Below are 21,497 nucleotides of genomic sequence, written 5' to 3' on the forward strand. Positions count from 1 at the left end.
CAGGGCCTCGTGGATGGAAGGCATAGCCTGTTAGCACTAGCAGTATCTCAAGTTCCTGATTTGTTGTTTTTCAAGTTTAGTTTTCAATTGTTTGGACCTTGGTGGTAAATGGGGACAGGTAAATGAAATGCCCCAAAATGTACTTGTGGACCTGTCCACTTTGTGGAGCCTTGTCACCCAGCCTTTCCACAAGATGCATTTGAAATAAATTGATAGTTAAAATAAAATGTATGTTTCGTACACATTCAAGAGGACAGCTCTAAAGTTAGGACCTAACTTAGAGCTGTCCTGACTCCTAACTGCTAGGTCCTCTTGGGAGGAAGGACATGGCTTTTGTGTGACTCAAAGGCTGTGCTTGTTTAATAAGGAGCTTGTTACATGTTACATATGTACTGTAGTTACAGAGTATGTATTTGTATAACGCATTGGTTCTGGACGGGAACAGAGCCATAGAGTATAGACAAAGTTGCGACATTGGGGGGGCAGAAAACATAGACTAGAAGAGCCGCCACTGGACTGGACTGGCCCCATGCATGAAGTGAACGGATTTGTCGTAACTGTCTTACTTTATGGCTCTGGACGGGAGTAGTACAGTTTCAGCCAATCAGCGTATAAAAACAAGTGACGTCATCTCAACGCGCTGTTAGTGTTCACTTTCCTCTCCAGCAAGGACCAGCATGCTCGCTGGCGTATTCCAGTCAAGATTTCAGACCAGTTCCACTTAATACTTAGCAACCAAGTAGCAACAACATTAGCAACTACAAGAAAAGTAAACTACAAAGTATTATGGCTGAATCAGCTATAAACGATTTTTGCCGTCTCTGCAAAGAGAATTGTCGGAAAGGCGGTCGTTTAACGAACACCAAGAAGATTTACGAACGTGAAGGACCTGACATCAAAAGCGTTTATCAGCGTCTCTTTGCAGTGGGTCTACAGCTGAAGCCACAGGACGACAAATCATTTCGTATTTGCAGCAAGTGCTGCAGGATGATTAAAACAATAGAGGAGGTGTTCTTCACACTCAGGAAATGGAAAATTTCCGAAGACACCGTCGATGAACTAGAAGAGACCGCCATTAAACAAGAAAATGAACTTTCCAAAGAGACCGTCGTTAAACTAGAAGAGACCGCTGTTAAGCTAGAAGAGACCACTGTTAAACTAGAACAGACTACCGTTAAACTAGAACAGACTACCGTTAAACAAGAAGAAGAAGAAAAAGAACTTTCCGAAGAAACTGGTCCCGAACCCGCTAGTAGCCAACCCGCAACTACACCCCCAAATACACCACGCCAAACAGAGAAAAGGATGAGAGAATCGCCTTCTAAAACACCACTGGCAGTGAAAAGACAAAGGCACATTCCCCCAACACCGAATCCCAAGTCAACGCCACTCAGTCATGGTTTCACAAGACGAAGTGAGATAGAGGTAAGATTAAGAAGTTCACAATCACAACGATGTAGGTCTACTACCTTATTATTCGTCTGTTGCTAAATCGAAATCCAATCAACTGAGTCAAGCAAGTTAACATTGAGAGAGAGATAAGGTTTTCACTTAGACTTTTAATAAGTTTTACTTTGCCATTCCATATTCTCTTTGGTCTACAATGCTCTCCATACCACGTTGTTCAAAATATAGTGTAAATTGTTTTGTTGGATTGTCTTTATGATTAAAGATTGGAAATGTACAGCTCAAAACCATTACAAAATCATTACATGTTTGTTGATAACAGAAACTGTAGCCTATATTATTATTTAGTCAACAATACTTTAAGTAGTAATGCACTCTGTTTAATATTTCAGGTGAAGATTCATTACCCTTTATCTAAACCAACCACCCTGAAATGCCCCACATCTGCAGCAGGGATCGTGGAGAATATTGCAAAGGGAAGATGGTCAACTGCTGTTAACCTCATCATGAAACATGACAAAATGCTGAACAAAATCCGAGAATCTGTGCTCATTCTCCTAGATGCTGAATGCAAGAGACTTTGCCATCCTAAACAAGATTTCATGCTCTTTCGTTGTTCTCCCAACGACTTGAAGGCCTTCTCATTTGCCAAGATGGAGTCAGATCTCCAGCGTCTGGCTCCATTTCTGTTCTCACTGTTGTCCACCATCACAAACGAGTCTCCACTTAAAACCTGTGCTGCTGCAGCTATACTCCTCAGAGGAAGAAATAACAAACTCCCATCTGCCTTTGCATATTACATAAACAGTGTTCTACAGTGTGGTGGTGCAAAAAAGGCTGTGTTTCAAAGACTTTGCATGTTAGGGATTTCAACCACCCATATTTCAGCAGTCAAGAAGCAACGTTCACTGGCAAACAACTGTGGTGATGCAGAAATTGTTCCTCAACCCCCAGTTGACAAACAATTGCTTGCAAATATGATATAATATAGAACATTTTGAATCCCAAACTTGTAATTGTAGCAGAGTATATGTGAGTACTTCTACCACTGGTACATACTACATACCTGTAATTCCTGTACAGCTATGATGCTGCTCCTGGAACTGCACAGAGATGACCTGTAGTTTTTGTACATCCTCTTCACTAGCTTGCTGTTGGAACTATTCAGGAGCTTGGTGAGGTCCTAATGGTAATGGTCCTCCTGCAGCTTATAGAACAGAACATGCTCTGGATTGTACAGGGATATATTTTAGCTTAGCAAAGCTCTGAATTGTAGGATAACCATTTGTCCTTTCCATTTATTATTCTGTTTGTATATACCGGTATGTAAATGTTGATTTTGTTATTAGTTTATTTTTACAACATTATTTATTTGTAAATAAAATGCTTGCAACACCAACTTGGCATTTCTGTTCCAGACATACAATGCATCATACCCATGTTTAGAATAGATCAGTTGGATATCTAATGTAGTGTGCCATCTAGTGGCTATTCGGGGAGCTACAGCATAAACGATTGCTGATACTTGTGTCATACACACTGCCCAGCCAGCCCATAGCTAATGCCACACAGACTGAAATTAAAATTGAATCGATGTATATCATTTATTTACAATGATAATAGTCTACTAATAATAAAATAAGCTATGGTTTTTTGTCTTCATTTGTATACCATACAGGGTTGGGGGGGGCACATCAAATCCACGTCATGTAATTTACTTTGGGCGGGAATTCCGAAAATCGCAGTTCTACAAGCTCACAACCTGTAGCTTCCTTTGTGCGCCGTGGGCTTGCATATCTACTGCTTTTGGCGCGCGGCGCCGTCGTACGGCGAATTGTTACTTGGGTGGGCTTTACAACTTCATACACACCACTCACCCTCCCACCGCCAGAAAATACCTGTGAAGTAAGTTATCCTATAAACAACTGTTTAATGTCACACTTTAAATAGGCCTTTAACATAAAACCTATCCTATATATTATCTCATATTTGTCGGACAAACACACACGATAATGATTTATCATGTCATGACTAAGTTTATTCACATTTTCAAGCTAGCTGTTGAATGAGACTGAGAGACGATGGCAGGATCAAAGATGTGCGTCAGACCAAAACAGCAAGCAGCTGAGGTATGGAAATGATGAATACCGTAAACCTTTGTGACAATACGTGTTTCGGTGAATTAAAACAATGGCCTAATACTTCATTGTTGTAGGCTTGTAGCATTCATTAAAATATTGCAATGCTTAATTGTAAACCGCGGGCCTACGTTTGTGTTGACACTTGTAGGCCTATGGAGGTTATGTTTCTTGTTTTCTCTGAACACGTCGAAGGTTCAACTCCAAAATTCCAAATCAACTATAAAGTTGATTATTACGATGCTGAATGTTGAACTTGAACTGTTATTTATTTATTTAACATGGTGAGTTAGGGATTTGTTTAGCTGTTTTCACACCGTCAGTTGCCGGGCGCCATCTTGTGGCCCTGTACAACAATGTGGTGCTTAGGCCAAGATACATCTCAAGTCTGTGTATCAAGTGGTTGAGTTTTTTTTATTGTTCATCACCAAACACAAGTTTAATACAATCTCAGCTCCTAAAGAGAATGTAGAATACCATCTAAATCTCGTGACGGTGCATTTAGTCACACTGGTCCGAGTCAATGCAAAATAACCTGCATCAGCATGGAAAGCAAAGGAAACAACAGAACTTTCAACTATAGGAGCAGAAACATGGTATTACATAGTTAGTACTTACATCCAGTCTCCAGTGCATCAAGGCATCCCATCATCCTGGAAGAGAATATTAATTTATTTCAGTAGACTAGACAGAACTAAAGTCAAATTGCAACTATTTTGTATTATACAGTAATACGTTTTTTTAGCAGTGCCTCCACTATTACACAGCTTTGTGTATGTATGCATAGTTTGCATACGTGTATGTATGCGTACGTACGTGTATGTGTAACGTACTGTACGTGTCCCAGCACGGACACCCCCACACTCTAAAGTGGCCAGTAGAGTACATAATAGTACAGCACAGCGTAAAGTGGCACAGAGTACACTACAGTACGAGCCATGGGCACCTTCGTTCCGGGGACCACCCCCTCGAAGACCCCCACGCGGTAACTGTCATTTCTCCACCGTTTCAGACACGGGGAGGCTCGCCGGAACCGGGCCAGCACCCTGGGCGCGTTCATGGGGGTCCTGGGCATGTTCGTTCCGGGGACCCCCACACGGTAACTCATTTCTCCACCGTTTGAGGCTCGCCGGCACCCTGGCCAGCTATGAGTGCAATCTATAACTTTTATGCCCTCTTGGGATTTTTTTTATTTTTTTTGGAGGGACAGACAGTAGGCTGACAGGAAATGGGGAGAGAGATGGGGGAGTGACATGCAGTAAAGGCCGTCAGGATCGGGAGTCGAACCCGCGGCACACTGCCAGACTGTGTTACCAGCCAAGGTGCCTGGACCGCTGAGCCACGGCCCAGGCCACCCTCCTGGGATTTCTACCTGGGTATCTTGCATGACAGACCAAACATCTACTGCTTACAGGATCCTCCTTTGGCCAGGAGGAGAGATATTGATATTGAGCTTCAGGGAGTAGTACTGCTTGTCAATCAGTACTAGGTGACCCTGACACCAGGGTGTGTCACTGCAGATGTGCTGGTTATATTGTATTAACATACCATACTGTACTGTACATCTGGTTAAAATATGTGTTGGGATGGATGAGGGTTCTATGCTGTATTTTGAGAATATTGAGTTTACTGTGTGTAAAATGTGCTATACAAATTAACTGCACTTGTTTACAGTTTGCACTTGTTTTTGTCTCATAATGTAGTGGACCAACTTATTCCAAAGCGACCTGAAAACGGAGCAAGAGTCCCTTGTCTTCGTTAAGAGGATGGTGGCTGTGGCAGTGTCCAACATCACCTACCTGAGAGGGATATTCCCAGAGGACGCCTACAGGTCTAGATATCTGGAAGGTAAACGTAAATGAACACTTCTTTTATAGTCACAGAATAAATGTCTATCATTTCTGACTGTAAATGTCCTCCCTCTCACTTTACTTGATCAGATCAGTGTGTCAAAATCTTGCGAGAGGACTGCAGCACACCTGGACCCGGCAAAATTGTAAAATGGTACAAACTAAAGAAAACTATCATACTGTAGCACTATATAATCAATTATTTGCACATTTGACTTTAGTTCTGTCTACTGAAAGAAATTACTATTCTTTTCCAGGATGATGGGATGCTTTGATGCACTGGAAAGACGATATGTAAGTAGTACAGTAAGTTGTAAGTTTCTGCTCCTTTAGTTGAAATTTCTGTTGCTTCCTTGGAGATAATATTGATTATTGCTTTCGATGTGGTTTGCATTTTTTAACAGCTTGAGCTTGTGTCCATTGGGGTAAGTACGGCCATTGCAAACAACTATTACATACATGTAACACAACAAGAAAAACAAAGAAGACTTATATTAACTTTGTAAAGGCAGCACACTTCTGATGACCACTCTTCTTGTTTATAGTTGTATGTACTGTAGTTAACTGACTCCTGACTGCAACACAAAAAGCTTTTGGCGGATATAGAATATTTACTGTGGTATAACAAGTGTGATTTTACATTTTAGGTTTACAGCAACTCAGGTGACCCCAATGTAAGTTCTCCTCCGAAAACGGAATAAAAACAAATGATGTGTGATGATTCCAAACTAGTCTGGTGACAGCATAATCTCTATTATCCCTGGCCTTGCCTCTACTTAACATGCCATGTTCTCCTCTCTTTGCAGTGCATGATCGAATCCTACCAGTTCAAATTCAAATACACAGACAAAGGACCACAGATGGATATACTGAGGTGAGTACTGTATACTACATACTGTATATCTAACAATCTTCTACAACATGTGAATGTAGACTGATAAAGGTTATTCTATGGTGTTGTGCTTCCCATTTCAGTAATGAAACCTCAGGGGAATTCATGGTGAAGTTCTCTAGGCAGCACTTTTATCTTCTTGAAGCTTTACAGAACAAATATTGCCATGATATTTCTGTGCAGAATAACAACGCTGTCAATGAATGTGATCCCATCCTAAAACAAAGCTGTACTGTTCTAAGTTCCAAACTAAACTCCTTAACTACAGGAACAAGAACGTAGAGATGCAGGTGACAATGGAGAACACCAAAAAGGCATCTGTGCTGCTGATTAGGAAGCTTTTCCTTCTCATGCAGAACCTGGGTGCTCTCCCCAATGATGTCGCCCTCACCATGAAACTGTTCTATTACGATGACGGTGAGATACGTTTTTGTTAATTACAATCATCAAGTAGTTTGGATTCCATTCATTACATACTGTATGAATTACAATTTGGATAACCTAACCATCTCCTCCCTGTCCTTTGATCAAAATACAGTCACGCCCGCCAATTATGAACCGCCGGGCTTCAAGGAGGGCGTATGCGACAGCCTTTGGTTCGAGGGCATGGCCGTGCATTTCAGAGTGGGTGAGGTGCAGACACCCTTCCACACCATGAAGGTACGTGTGGCGGCAGGGGAGAGCCGTTCAGAGAAGCTCCGGGAAGGCATGCAGGTCTCTGTGGAAGGTCTGAGCCATCTCTCCGAGCTGAGAGAAACCCCGGTGAGTTCCACAGGGAGGAGAGAATAGAATTCTAAAAAAAAATCTAATAGTGTTAGTTTGCACTCCTAAAACCTGGAAGTTTGCAATTGGCTCCCTCGTCACATTTCCAATGCATTTACCCCCCATTTGGTTTTCGAGTTATGCAGAAGATAAGTTTTATTCTCTGAGATAAATTGCACAATAATATAATTGTGAAATTTAAGCTGTTGTGAGCATTTCTCATACCATATACTATTATACTTATTAATTGTGTTTGGTTAAATAAATTGGTTTATTTTCTTAAATCCATTCTGGGTTCGCCATCACCTTCACAGTGCACACACGCTTGTAATTCTAATTGTAGGACATGTTCTTTTCTGAACTTCCTCTACACAGGACAGAAATTGGATTAGTGACCTGTAATGTTATCAGTAGTCTTTTAAATATGGTTGTCTGTGTCCATGCATGTACAGGATCCTCATGCCTGTGTGGTGAACAATGAAGTTGTACCTTCTGAAGAGCTTAATGGTAAGCCTCATGCAGCCTGCCATGTTTTTATCATGCTGTAATTTTTTACCTGAACCAGAAAACAAGCTAGAAATTCAACATAGGATTTCATCATAATCCTTTAATGCTTGCTTCGCCTTCTACATTATAGAGTCTGCAGAATTCAAGAAACCCCAGAGGCCTGCGAGAAAGGTATAATCTAGATATGTATAATTGTAGTTTTGGTTCGTTAAAATAAAGGTAGTTCCTTTCAATACATTTTGGGGGGGGGAGGGATGCATGATTATATCTCATCTGTTTTTCCTTCACAGAGACAGGTTGCCACCATAACTGAACCCAAGAAGAAGAGAATGTAGTCACTATGATCAACTATTGTAGGTGAATGCTTTGTGAAGCATATGCCAGATTTCATAATTTAAGTTAAAATAAAGCAATTATATGTGCTAATATTGATTTCGTAATTGTATTGCAGACAAAATGTACATTTTCACTGTAATTTGTAGAATAAACCATTGTGTGTTGTATATCTTTGTTTATTTTTGCCTAAACCTTACAAAAATCTTGTACCATAGTAAAAAATACGTTTGAAATGCATATATTTGTATGAGTAGTAAAATAAGTATGGCAAATCAGGAGTAGTGCAATATTTATACATCACTATGACACTTTTGTATCAAACAAATACTATGGAAAAAAGTAAGACCCTGGTATGTCCCTGGTTTGAACCATTTGGCATATACAATATGACAATGTTTTTGTTAATACTGTAGAGCTCCATGTAGAAATCCAAACAGATTCTCTTCTATGTTCCAGACATACAGTACAGTACATGTTTAGAATTAGATGTCTAAAAAAACCTTCCTTCAGTTTCCATCAGTATTTAAGCAGCAGAAAAGATTGGGCCCAAATTCACAGTGTGTTAATTAAGACGACCTGAACAGTCATCCTAGTTTGGTACTCAGAAATTGCAGGATACACCAGATGTGTCAATGCCTAATTTATGCTGTTGTATGACGGTGTTGCATACCAAAAATAGCAGGTCTGACTATTTTTGGCATGTGACACCGTCGTACGATGGATCATAAATTTGGCTTTAGAATTTACTTCAGTCTTACTCAAGAGTTATCAGACTCAGTCTGTGTGCCATTATTCCAATTATCTCCAAAGATGTGCGTTTCTAAAAGAGGCTGTCCACATCTCCCATCTCTACGAAGACCGTCTTCAGTTGGGAGTAGAACTCAATTGTCACCTGGCCATTCTCTCGTCCTATACCTGGTAAATATAAGACAAGGTTAACAACACAGTAACACAAAGTTATGGTGCTGAGTCATAGGTGTTTGTGTTTCACAAGTGGGACAGAGATCTGAAAGGAACTTTTATTTGATGATAATGTCTTGGTGTGCAGCCTAGGTTTCTCTTCAGTACAGTTCCACTTCCTGGAGTCAAACAGGAGTCACATCGCATTAGCAGGCAATCTTTAGCACTTGCTTTAGCCTGCTTTTGGTTTTCCCAATCCCTACCAGGCTACAAGGTGTGCTGGGAAGTCCTGGTGTGAACGCGCCTTACCAATCTGGTACTTAAAGTATGTTAAACAAAGACAGGTGTACAGTAACTGACAAAGTAAACAAGACTGTACCTGACATTTTAAATCCCCCAAAAGGCACCTCCACAGGGGTGATGTTATAGTTGTTGATAAAACAGGAGCCAGCTTTTAGGTGCTCAACCACACGGTGGGCTCGCTTCACATCCCTACAGAAAGACACACAGGTAATAAGATTGGGAAATAATTCTGGCCTGTGCTGTTTTAGTACATTTATGTCACAACAGTCATTATACATGTAGCATTTGCCATGAAGCTGTAGCATGTGGCTTTACTTTACCAGCTGAAAAATCGCCATCTGAAACTTTTCTTAGAATGTTACCTGCACTAGACTCCATTGCATTGCTCTCAACAGGCCAACATTTTCAGTAAACGCATCCGGTGTAGCCCATCTCCTGAAATAACTAATGGGCTAGCAATAATCTATTACACAATGGAATCTATAATTAACAGCATTATGGGCCCCTCAAAGGGCCAGCTCTCATAAACTGTTCACCCCTGTTGGGTGGCAAATTGCAATGTGAATAACCTTGTGAAGACACCTGCAGCCAGACCCATGGTGGTGTCATTGGCCCTCTGTAATACTTCCTCTTCTGTATCGAAAGACAACACAGACATGACAGGGCCAAAGATCTCCTCCTTTACACAGGTCATCTCATCTGTGCAGTTTCCTAGAGGAGAGTTACATAGAAAGACAGAGGGAGAAGAGGAAAGGGGGGGGGGGGGGTTAGGATAAGACCAAAAGCTATCAAGTGGTGCTTTTGAAGTCCTCCACTAAATTTGTGTTGAAGTATGGAAGTACAAGGCTTACCCAGCACACATGGAGTCATGTAGTAACCGCCCCTGAGTTTGGGATCCGCTGGGACAAAAGGCATCCCTCCGCACATCACAGTGGCTCCCTGGAATCAAATCAACATTTATTTAAGTGGAAAATGCCAGTTATTGTTAACGTGATCTGAGAGTTCATCATTTCTGTTCAGTACTACCTCTGTCTTTGCCTGATCCACACACCCTAGGACCTTGTCTCGGTGTGGCCGGCTGACCAGTGCACCCATGCGAGTTGCCTCCAGGAATGGGTCTCCTATCTCAATGGCCTGGGTCCTCCTCACCACCTCCCCCAGGAACTCAGGTAGAATGTTTCTCTGAACAAATACTCTTGTACCATTGCTGCAAACCTGGGAGGGAGTTCCATGTCTACAGGATTACCATGTAGCATGATCATGATCATGATCTAGATTTAACCCATTTAGGCCTGACCTCAAAATTTAAAAAAAATCTTCTAAATCCTCCAGTTTTCTGAAATAAATATTTTCACGATTTTTCAAAAATAGCAGACCTACAAGCTCGTAATGCGCCACTCGGTGGCGCGCTATGAGCTTGTAGATCTGCTATTTTTCAATAGCTAAATTATAACAATGTTTAAAACACCAAAAGGGGTTCCCGCCCAAAATGGGTTAATTCTGTGATAGTGTAGAGCAGTGGTTTTCAACCCCTTTCACATCAAGGTCCATTATTTATTCGGCATTTGAGCCACGGACCACCATTTGATGAGATTCAGCCTCGCAGATACAAAAGACACACTATTTTGTCGTCGTTGGATAAGATTTTGTACACATTTCCATGCTGTATTGTCGATGTTGGTACCATTAGGAGAGATAACAGGCAAACGTTGATCAAAATAACAATTCTTCTACATTCTCTAATTGTGTATAGACATCTTGTAAATTAAGTAATGCAGATGTTCAGGTCCATTTGGTTTCATTTTACACTCTCAAGAGTTAAAGGTCTAATAAGGGTCCATTTGGTTACCAACTCTCCATATTTAGCTGGGGACCACCTGGAACCCCCTCAAGGACCACTGGTGGTCCCTGGCCCTGGACCACTGGTTGAAAACCACTGGTGTAAAGTAACGCATACAATGAGAACACATACAGTATGCATGTTTTGGCTCATTTATTATGTTCCCTTTTAGTCTAGTAGCCAAAAAGTGAACCCGGACATGTTGAGTACACCAAGGTTTTATGTTAGAAATGTTTAGTATGGGTCAGCATGTAGAAACTGCCGGATGCTAACTTGCATATGTTGAGCAATTTTCATAATTGGCATCATATGTGACCATACCAATTACAACCTATAGAAGGCAAAATATTCAAAATGTCATCATGCTTTATGTAGCATGTGATGTGTCAAACTAGGGGTTTTTTATGATGCTGAATCCATTCCAAGCATTAGTTTTGCAAAAAAACACTCATTGGGCTTAAAACGGCCATGCTCAAATGTGCTGACATCATCATTTTGTGATGACGGCATTGGCCGTTTTTAGCCCAATGAGTGTTTTTTTGCAAAACTAATGTTTGAAATGGATTCAGCATCATGAAAACCCCCTAGTTTGACACATCACATGCATGATGACATTTTGAATATTTTGCCTTCTATAGGTTGTAATTGGTATGGTCACATTATGCCAATTATGAAAATTGCTCAACATATGCAAGTTAGCATCCGGCAGTTTCTACATGCTGGGGACCCATACTAAACATTTCTAACATAAAACCTTGGTGTACTCAACATGTCCGGGTTCACAATGGGGCTCTATGGGCTGGCTACTAGACTATTTAGGTACAATTTACATTTGCATGTGTCTTAAGCAATACATCCACTAGAGGGCAGAACATGGTCAAAAGATTTCTGACAACAATTCACATTCAATTGTTATGTTCTGTTCTGTAATGGGTGTTTGTCACTGTGCCCAGGCAAAGTGATAAGAGGGCAGGAGTGACTCAGGAGGTAGAGCGAAGGTCCTGGTTCAATCCAAGGCTATCTATAGCCTGGCATGCGCCATTGATAATTGGTTCAGGAAAATAAAAGACAACATTGTTTTCTGATCTCTTGTTTTTCATTGTGCACTCTATAGAATTTTATTCAGGTGCACAAGCGAAGGTTTCTGGCTGGGCAGTATGGACTTTAGTTGTAGGAATTAGTTTACATGTTGTCAATCATTGACAGTTTCGCAATAATTAACAGCTCTGTCTGTATCTGTATTTAACAATACATTGAGTATAAATATCATAGTGATAATGATGTGATCATCAGATGCTAAAAACCAGATGCTATCATGTTACATACTGTATCTGATGTTACAAATCAGATGCTACAAAAAGATAGATCCATAGCTTACCTGGCCTTGAGACAGGAAGTTGGCCATGAGAGCTCCCTTCACAGCGTTCTCTAGGTCACTGTCCTCAAAGATGAGTAGAGGAGATTTCCCCCCGAGTTCCAAAGTCACAGGCTTCACCCCCTTGGATGCCATTTCCATAATCTGTGCACCAGGACAAGTCAGAGGAACAGTGATATGGATATCTCTATCAATAACTCTGATACAACATAATATGAAAGTGGTTCTCAAAGTGGGGTCCAGCCAGGTACCCTCAGGGTTCCTCATTGGACCCTTACAGGTGCGTGATTTTTTTCTACGTCCGATTTTAGACAGAGACCCACCCTTGGTGACGCCCTGTGCGGCCCGCCTGCCTCTGATTGTCCGTGAACCCTCTTATTGGCTAGCTATGCTGCTGCTGTCAGAAGTAGAGTAGAGGAAGTAGGGAGAAGCTTAGCGATAATAATATTAAAACGTTAGCGATAATAATATTAAAACGCCAAAATGTATCTGTCGCCGTCCCCGATAAAATGTAAGCCTTGTAACTGTATGAAGTAAGTAGGCTTAGTAATTGTCTCGTGAACACTTCTTTTTGTTGTAGTTTACACAGAACGAAAAGCCGCGGAAGCATAATAATAAATAATAATATTAAAACGCCAACATTTATCTGTCGCCGCATGACATAATCATGACATGATTCATGACGGTGAACTTATGTTATGAGTCTTTATGAAAAAGTCAATAACAGTATCCATAAGAAAGCACGCTAGAGATCCTTTCGAATACTACGACATTCTGTCCCATTCTGTTCATTTTACAAATTTACACTGAAAGTTAGAAAGTAACGCTGCGCGTGTATCTGTCATCATCTGTCACAGGGCGCCGCCATCTCTGACATTGACAACAACGAGCTCTGGCCAATCAGACGCACGGGGCGTCACCAAGGGCGGGTCTCTGTCTAAAATCGGACGTAGAAAGAAATCACGCCTTACAGGTATGTAACTCTGAGATCTTACAAATGGAACCATATGGACATTTATGGGTCCATTTGTACACTCTCTGCATTATTATGGGGGTCCGTGAAATTGAACATAACAACACCCTTCCTTCCACAGGCAACAGTCATTGTTGTTTTGCCATACTATCGAACATGTATGGTGTGGTGGCATTGTGTCAATATTGGACTGTCAAATATTGATTTATCATTTCATGATTGTATGGTACATGCTGGCACAAAAATCACATGTGTACAGAGTAGAGTCAATGTCAAAATAGCACATTTTTAAAACTTTTGTACTCCACAATATACCAGCTATACTTACAACTAGAAAGGTCGCAATTTTAAAAAATTGCAAAGTGTGGTTGCCGCAATGGCTTACATATGCCCCTCCCACTGATATTGCCAGCCAATTACAATGTCACGTCACCCCTGCGATCAAGCGTAAGTAATTCGGAGGGGATTTATCCCCCAAAAATCATGTTTTTGCACCATACGGTTACATTTTTGGCATTTGCGGTGCCCCCTATGGATGAAAATAGAATTGCTTTTGGAACTTGGTTGATTGGCGTTTTTTGTAAAGTCGGCCCCTCCCACTAACTTCGGAAGCCGTTGGTATTTATCGGAAAAAAAGACTTAAGTACAATTAATAATGTTATGTATTGTTTCATATACAAATAATAAAGTGGTGAAAGAACATAACCAGCTGATCAGTCAGTCTATCATATGATTCTAAAGTAAAGGGCCCCAGCACGAAAAGCTACTATAGTGTACCCGCATACGGCCTGTTTTGAAACCGAATATACAAAAGATATTTTGACACTACTTTTCTTTCACTTAAAGGAGGAAACTGATGACAAAAAGATACAAAAAGAGAGAACTATGACTCATTTCGACTTCATGTTGACATATCCGTGGTGCAGTAGATCATATCATGGAGATGCGGTCCGGTACGCTCTTAAAACTGTGGGAGGAGTAGTAGTCTGAAGTTTAGGGTTACTCTAGAAATAATAATAAAGTGTTACGATTACAATAGTCTGGTTGCCCTGTTAGGGCAACCACACTAAAAAGCATTTAACATAAAACATGCGTAAGCTAAGAACGTAACTAGAACATATCTATATAATGACACTATACATATAAACTATACATATACTATACTATGCTATACATATGTACTATGAGGTGCTATGACTACATACAATGCAATTATTGTGCTGTCTACATGACATGCTATAAGTCTGTTTCAAATGCTATCTAAGTCTAAAAAGTGCTATCTAAGGGGGTAGGATAAGTGCTATGGCCCATGATGGAGTCTGAAAAGGTGGGTTTTCAGACTACGGCGGAAGATCGGGAGTGATGCTGCAGTTCTGATTGCAACGGGGAGTGCATTCCACAGTTTTGGGGCCAGAAGGGAGAAGAGTTTGGGACGTGTGGAGCGTTGTCCCGGCGTTTTTAGTGAGGGTACTTCCAGCTTTCCTGTGTTGGCTGATCTGAGTGAGCGGGAGGGTTTGTAGGGTTCAATCATGTTTGCAAGATATGGGGGAGCCATACCTTTGGTTGCTTTGAATGGCAACATCAGAGTTTTCAAAGCAGCCAAAGGTATGGCTCCCCCATATCTCGCAAGCATGATTGAACCCATACTTGTGGTGCCGTCATAGTAATGCAAAAAAAGAAAACGCCAGGTGGCATATCATGGCAATTAGAATATTGCTGAAACTCCCAAGATGGACCACTAGTGCAAGTGAAATGTTTGTGACCAGTAATGGAATTATATGGCCTTAACAGGGATCACACAGAATACAAGGTATTCCTCATGCTTCTGGAAACACTGGAGGCAATGTTTATACGTTTTTAACTGAGCTGGGCTTTACGGAGTGAAATCAGTCTGGTAGTCAGGCTATCTCTGTGTTGTATCTGTTCTTTTTTTATATGGACCTATTGTGTTTGAAATAAAGTTTATCTACGGGCGCAATCACCGTATATTTCATTATTCCATTTATCTTGTTTTATCTGATGCTCTGTGTTTGAGCCCAAGGCTGGGGCAGCATTCACTCTTTTTGTTAAGACAAAGGTGTTGGTTCTTTTGTTGAGGAGATCAAAGAATTTGTCACTTTTGTGTGAATTCCTGGCTTTATGGCAACACCTTCTTCCTGTATAAATGGGTGAACTATTACCCCGTTTTCACATAACATCTTTTGAAGAATGGGCTGATGAGAGATAAGATATGCTGTGGTTTTGCTAGGAGAAGATGCAGTCTGCTTGTTTGATGCTCTTCTGAGATATGCATTCACATTTTCACGGACATATATGATTATTTACACTTGAGGCGCTCTCACCTTCTTGCCTGTGGACACACTCCCTGTGAAAGAGACCTTAGCCACGCCAGGGTGATGACAAAGCAAGCTGCCCGTCTCCTGCCCACCCTGCACCACGTTAATAAGGCCCTCTGGAGCCCCGGCCTTGGCATAGATTTCAGCTAGCAGCACGGCGGTTACAGGAGTCACTGGTGACGGCTTAAACACCATGGAGTTACCTGATTTAAGAAGATAAATTCAAGTGCATACGTGGACATATTATGTTCTTTTGAACGATTCATCTAATAAATGACTTTTAATTTAATGATTCCATAGTTTAGTTTATATTTGCCTCTAATCAAAAACTACAGTATGTTGGAAACAGCAAAAACCTTTTGCCAAAATGTTTTGACCAGTTTCAGTGGTGGTATGAACATTTTCGTTAAATAAGTGTTAAATAGTTCTATATTCCATAGTAATGTTTGCTATAGTGTTTGTTCAGTAACAGTAGGCTCCCAGCTTTTTGGTAAAAAGAACATAAATGTTCAGGTCAGGTCACCAATATCCAGCTATACTATGAGAGAGAATTCATACAGCGGAAAAAAGGGGTAAAAAAAGAAAAAAGAAAAAGGGTGATGAAAAAAAAACAACGAGCAGACAAATTGGAACTGGAAAGCTATAAACCTGAAGCTGATAAATGTGTTTTCTTCTGATTGGATTAAATTGGTATCCAAACCTATTTACTCAAGAGCTAGAAAGATCAGAAGACCCTGTTACTGAACAAATGCTTCATGCAGTGATTATAATTGGAAAGTAGAGCTTTTTTAGATATATTTTTGGGGGCTTTTTCTGCCTTTATTGATAGGTTGAAAGTAGATCACTTACACCACTTAATGTATATAAATACCGGTAAATAAATAGTTAGCGAGTTGGAAGAGTTGTATACCACAGGCCAGGGCAGGTGCTGACTTCCAGGCAGCTATCTGGAATGGGTAATTCCAAGCACCAATCCCCACACACACTCCGAGAGGCTCTCTCCGTGTGTAGGCAAACGAACCCCCAGGTAACTGGACATGCTGGCCTTGACAGGATGAGAAAGGTTCACTGAAATTAATTTAGTGTAGATAAAGTTTTAAGCTTAACTTGGTTTTATAATAATAATAATATTATATTATATATATATAATATTATTATTATTATGTTGTATTTATAAAATGAAAATTTCTGGGTAAAAGATCTTTGACTTTAGCAGTGTTACAGTTGTGCATAACAAAGACCTCATATTATAGGCTTACTGGCTGGCAATGTGTTACAGTTGCACATAACAGAGACCTCATATTATAGTTTTAGTGGCAATGTGTGATTCATTCAAACGCAATACAGGGAGCAGCAATTAGCCTGCCATATGATCTATTATTTTTGTAGGAGGTTTTTGCATCATTTTCACTGGTCGCTTCACATGACACCACTGTATTTTTAGGTACGGTACGTGCCCCACTCATTCATAAGACAAGTACCCAAATGGCTACTTTGCACAACAGGTTTACAAGTGAGTGTGCAAATGCATCCTCACTCCTCACATAGGCTACCCAGCAAACAACCCAGTATTTTGGCTTCAGTAGCCATTGCTGCCAGTATCCTATCTGCACGCAACAATAGAGCATAGCAGTGGGCGTGGTTTTCTGAACCCACTGAGAAATCGGCATAGATATTTACAAAAATATTAATATCAATTATTTCCAGCCATCCAGGATCCTGGTGAATCATGACCATAAAACCTTTGATTATGTGAAAAGATTATGATATACTACCTTTAATAAATACCCTTTGTGGTTTTCAGTTTTCTTTCTTCACCGAATCAAAGGTGTTATGGTCATGATTCACCAGGATTCTGGAAGGCTAGGCTTAAAATAATTAATATATTTTTGTAAATCTCTATGGGAAAAATGAATGGCCGATTTATCAGTGGGTCCAGAATACCACGCCCACTGCTATGCTCTATTCCTCAGCCACTGTTGATTTGTCAAAGAAGAGAAAGATACTCGTTCAAAGCAAACTTTTAGTTTCAGCTTCTATAATTCAAGGTCCCCCCCCCCCTCTATCTCCTCCTCCTCCCTTTGGTTGTGTAGGTGCCACAGAACGTGTTGTGATTTGACAATTTAATGGAATTGAAAATGGAATGTGTGACTGCCGTGCCTGATGTCATTAAAATAGCATTCCGCCAATAAAGAAATCACAGGAAGAGACAGGAAGCTGAGGTCAGAGAGGGGGAAGAAGTGACTCAAGTGAGTGTAACATATGAATCTAGAATTTACAGAAAATAACTCAACATTTTCCTGTGTGCACCAACCTGCCAGAGTGCAGGCCAGTCCTGCGTAGTACTCTATGCATAGTCTGGCAGAGTCTACGTCAAGACGAGCCTCTGTGATTGATTTTCCATTGTTGACCACCTCCAACTCTGCTATCTCTTCTCTCTTGTTCTGATCATAACCAGAGGAACAGAGAATCAATGTGAAGGAGACAGTCAAAAAGAATGTCAAGACGTAGATGGTCAAATCAGACTGTGAAAACTGCCGGAGCTCATTATAGTTTATGTATAATGGCATTACATACATTGTATTTATAATGGAGATAACTCACTGCACATACAAATTCTCAGTTTAACAACTTTAGACCTGTCGTTCTTATTTTGGGCACGAACATTTTCAAAACAATATAATAACAATATATAAAAAAATCTGACATTTTCTAAACTAATTCACACCCATGTGAAGTGAGGGGCGCTCTTATTATCATACAGCTTATTCCGGCCAATCAAAATTCCCGTCCTCACTTTTCTGCCCTCGCTTTTTATCCTCGTACTTTGCTCAGCCAATCAAATCATCTCAATTCCATGATCAGCCAAACACACAAAGCTGGGCATATATTTAGCTGGTGCCATAGCAACCAGCTAGAGTAGTAAAATTCCTGTTTTAATAAATTCACAGATTGTTTTTAGTAATACTGTGCATGATCATGACACTAGAGGTTCCCGTAATGTGTTGCATTTACAGTAAATTAACGTTTGTTTGTTTTTTTAAGTACTTTGTTACAAAGTAAGCTAAAGGTGGACAACAGTGCATGTGGAGATTGTGGACATTGTGCATGTGCTTTCTGGGTGACTATTGATGCTTAGTCAATTGATCCGCCAGATCAATCAGATCAAGGGTACAAACAATACCTCAATGATGCGAGCGGCCTCTATCATGACCCTGGCCCGCTCCATCCCAGACATCTTGCTCCAGTAGCTGAAGGCTGACTGGGCACTCTTTATGGCCTCATCCACCTCCACTGTACCACATGGTTCCAAATGACACAGGATGCGCCCTGTTGAATGAAAACCCAAATTAACTGCATAACATAAAAGTATGTAGAATAACAAACAAAACGTGTAGGTGACTTACCATACACAATACATTTGACAACTTTACCTCTTATTATAGCATGTGTGTGTGTGTTCACCTGACCCTTGCTGCATATTAGTCATTTCAGTAGCCTACTCTCTAGCTGACAGTAGCTGTGCCCCAATTCAGGCCGAGGTCCCTGTCATTCATTGATTGATTGAAGAATTTATTAACAGTTTGCAGAATTACAGTACATTTCAAGCACAAACTCAATACAAAGGCTGTTAACTGTGAGTGGACGACCCAATTAAGCATTACACTTGTTTCCAATAGGGTCCACCATGTTCAAATCATCAAAACATTTAGAGACGTACAAATAGACACTTCTATAGACAGAACAGGAATTCATCATAAAGGAGGTAAAAAGGGAAAAGAAACATATACAGTGAGGGGAAAAAAAGGGGTGGGCGGTGGGGGGGGATTCACGTTCAGCTCCGTTAATTAGTTTGTTTTCCTTGGAGGAGCTGCTTTGGGTCCCCAAGTCGGCTCCGTGGCCGTACCTTGAGTTGGCTGTGTGGCCGTGACCGTCTCTTGTGTTGTCCTTGCGTTGGGTCCCCAAGTTGGCTCAGTGGCCATACCTTGAGTTGGCTGTGTGGCCGCGACCGTCTCTTGTGTTGTCCTTGCGTTCGTGTTTGAGGGATTCCGATTTTACAGGGGCCAGTTTCGAATTGCAGCCGTCCGTAGGTGCAGTTTGAGAGCGGTTTTGAAAGAGTCAAGGGATTCGCATGTCTTAATGACAGTTGGTAGGGCGTTCCACATTTTGGTGGCATAGGAGCGAAAATAATTTAGTCCCTTGTTTGTGCCGAATCTGGGTTGTACATGGTTCGTTGCACTCCCTCTGGTGTTGTGGGTGTGGACTTCGTTAACATTAAGGAAGTATCTAGACAGGTACATGGGTATCTTGGTGGTGTATCGAATCTTGTGGACCAGACCCATTGCAAGATGCTGTACTCTGTCGTCGACCCTAAGCCATTCCAGCCTGTCGAAGTGGGCAGGGGTGAGGTGGGTTCGGGGGGCTAGGTCAAGTAGGAGTCTGACCAGTTTGTTTTGGGAAGTCTGGAGCCTGGTTTTAAGGGCCTTTGAGGTGCTGTGGTACCAGGAGGTGCATGCATAGTCAAAGAAACCCTGTACAAGGGCTCCTGTTAAGGTCTTCAAGGTGTTTTTGTTGACCAGTGAGGAGATCCTGTAAAGGAATCTTGTTCTATGGTTGACCTTTTTGATTACGTTGGTGGCCATTTTATCACCGGAAAGATTAGCCTCCAGGATGGAACCTAGGTAGGTAATTTCATCTTTACGTGTGATAACATTGTCACCCACTCTAACCAAGAAGACATTTGCCTTGCCTTGCCATTTGCCTTGCATTCGAAGGATACAGCCCACAAAGGTTATGTACTACGTAGTAGGATGCAGCATTTAGCTGGGGATCCCCTGGAACCCCCAAAAGACCAGTGCCCGGACCCCAACTTTTAGAACTACTGCTCTCAGTCAAGACAGATTCACACAGAGCTGCAAATTAAAAAAAAGATTTTTATTTTGTTTGCCGATGGGTTCCCACCGTTCCCACAACATCCCAGCTTGCACTACCACTGACTCTACTCACCTAACAATTTACATTACTGTTTTGACTATTAACTGATTATATTCAGTTTAAATCGTGATTTTGTGATTGGTCTGAATGTCTCCATTTTCTGTCACTCTGAAAGTCTGTACTAGGCGGTTGTGAACTTGTGACAGGTCATAGAGTTGTCTGGAGTTCAGTGGAGTAGGCTACTGCAGGTCAAAGTCCAACATTGTTGTCAGATAAATAGTAAAATATGACCCATACGACTGAATGTACCTGTAGCGGGTTCATATACCGGTTCACTGCTAGATGTCTCGTTGATCCTTCTTCTCTCTCCCCCCCAGAAGTTCAGCGGGACTTTGATATCCAGGGTCCCCGAAGAGGCGCATCGTATAACGGCCAGAGACACAGAAGTGGGTCGCAGCAGGCGCAGCGACAGAGCAAGCCTCTGGATCATAACAACTTGAAAGATACCTGGGGGGATGCACTATTTTAGACTGTTGATGTGATGAATTAATAAATACACCAACAACATGTCAACAACTTCTTCGCAAAGCACGCCATTCTTTGTACAAAGACTGTCAGACACTTTCTAATTATGTCAGACACTCACAGTGAGTGAGCGGGTGTCGTAGTAGTAGACAGTACTTACAAGAACACCAGCCTGGCAGCCTTATAAATAACACACTGAACGTCTCTTAGAATGATGATGACAAATACAAATCTACATATATCTCTTCTTCGGGAAGTTCGGGTGCGCTGGGTGTTAGATCTGTTGTTGCATTGCAGCTGCGTATTGGACAGTTGGGGGTGGGACAAATAGACACGACTACAACCTCATTGCTTCCCACTCCGGTGCAGTAGGTGGCGGATTGCGCCTCGAAATCAACGGCCGGCATAAAAACCAGAG

General features: G+C 41.3%; 2 protein-coding genes across 2 annotated transcripts; one reads left to right on the plus strand and one right to left on the minus strand.

The window, feature by feature from the left end:
* Positions 1-3,247: 3,247 nt before the first annotated feature.
* On the plus strand, positions 3,248-7,932 carry zte38 (zebrafish testis-expressed 38). Its single transcript, XM_079530451.1, has 13 exons — positions 3,248-3,312; positions 3,466-3,536; positions 5,249-5,393; positions 5,486-5,549; positions 5,653-5,689; positions 5,800-5,820; positions 6,043-6,069; positions 6,202-6,269; positions 6,556-6,704; positions 6,826-7,049; positions 7,502-7,556; positions 7,687-7,727; positions 7,847-7,932. The coding sequence occupies exons 2-13, from the start codon at positions 3,489-3,491 to the stop codon at positions 7,889-7,891; spliced, it is 924 nt and encodes a 307-aa protein (XP_079386577.1). The 5' UTR covers positions 3,248-3,312; positions 3,466-3,488; the 3' UTR covers positions 7,892-7,932.
* Positions 7,933-8,062: 130 nt separating this feature from the next.
* aldh9a1b (aldehyde dehydrogenase 9 family, member A1b) lies at positions 8,063-21,374 on the minus strand. Its single transcript, XM_079530450.1, has 12 exons — positions 21,240-21,374; positions 20,864-21,061; positions 18,804-18,949; positions 17,934-18,063; positions 16,530-16,664; positions 15,626-15,822; positions 12,314-12,454; positions 10,122-10,310; positions 9,947-10,034; positions 9,665-9,806; positions 9,172-9,284; positions 8,063-8,807 (listed from the first exon to the last, which is right to left on the minus strand). The coding sequence occupies exons 2-12, from the start codon at positions 21,042-21,044 to the stop codon at positions 8,713-8,715; spliced, it is 1,557 nt and encodes a 518-aa protein (XP_079386576.1). The 5' UTR covers positions 21,045-21,061; positions 21,240-21,374; the 3' UTR covers positions 8,063-8,712.
* Positions 21,375-21,497: the final 123 nt, after the last annotated feature.

Source organism: Electrona antarctica (assembly GCF_951216825.1).
Source record: "Electrona antarctica genome assembly, chromosome: 19".
In the NCBI taxonomy this organism is placed as follows: domain Eukaryota; kingdom Metazoa; phylum Chordata; class Actinopteri; order Myctophiformes; family Myctophidae; genus Electrona; species Electrona antarctica.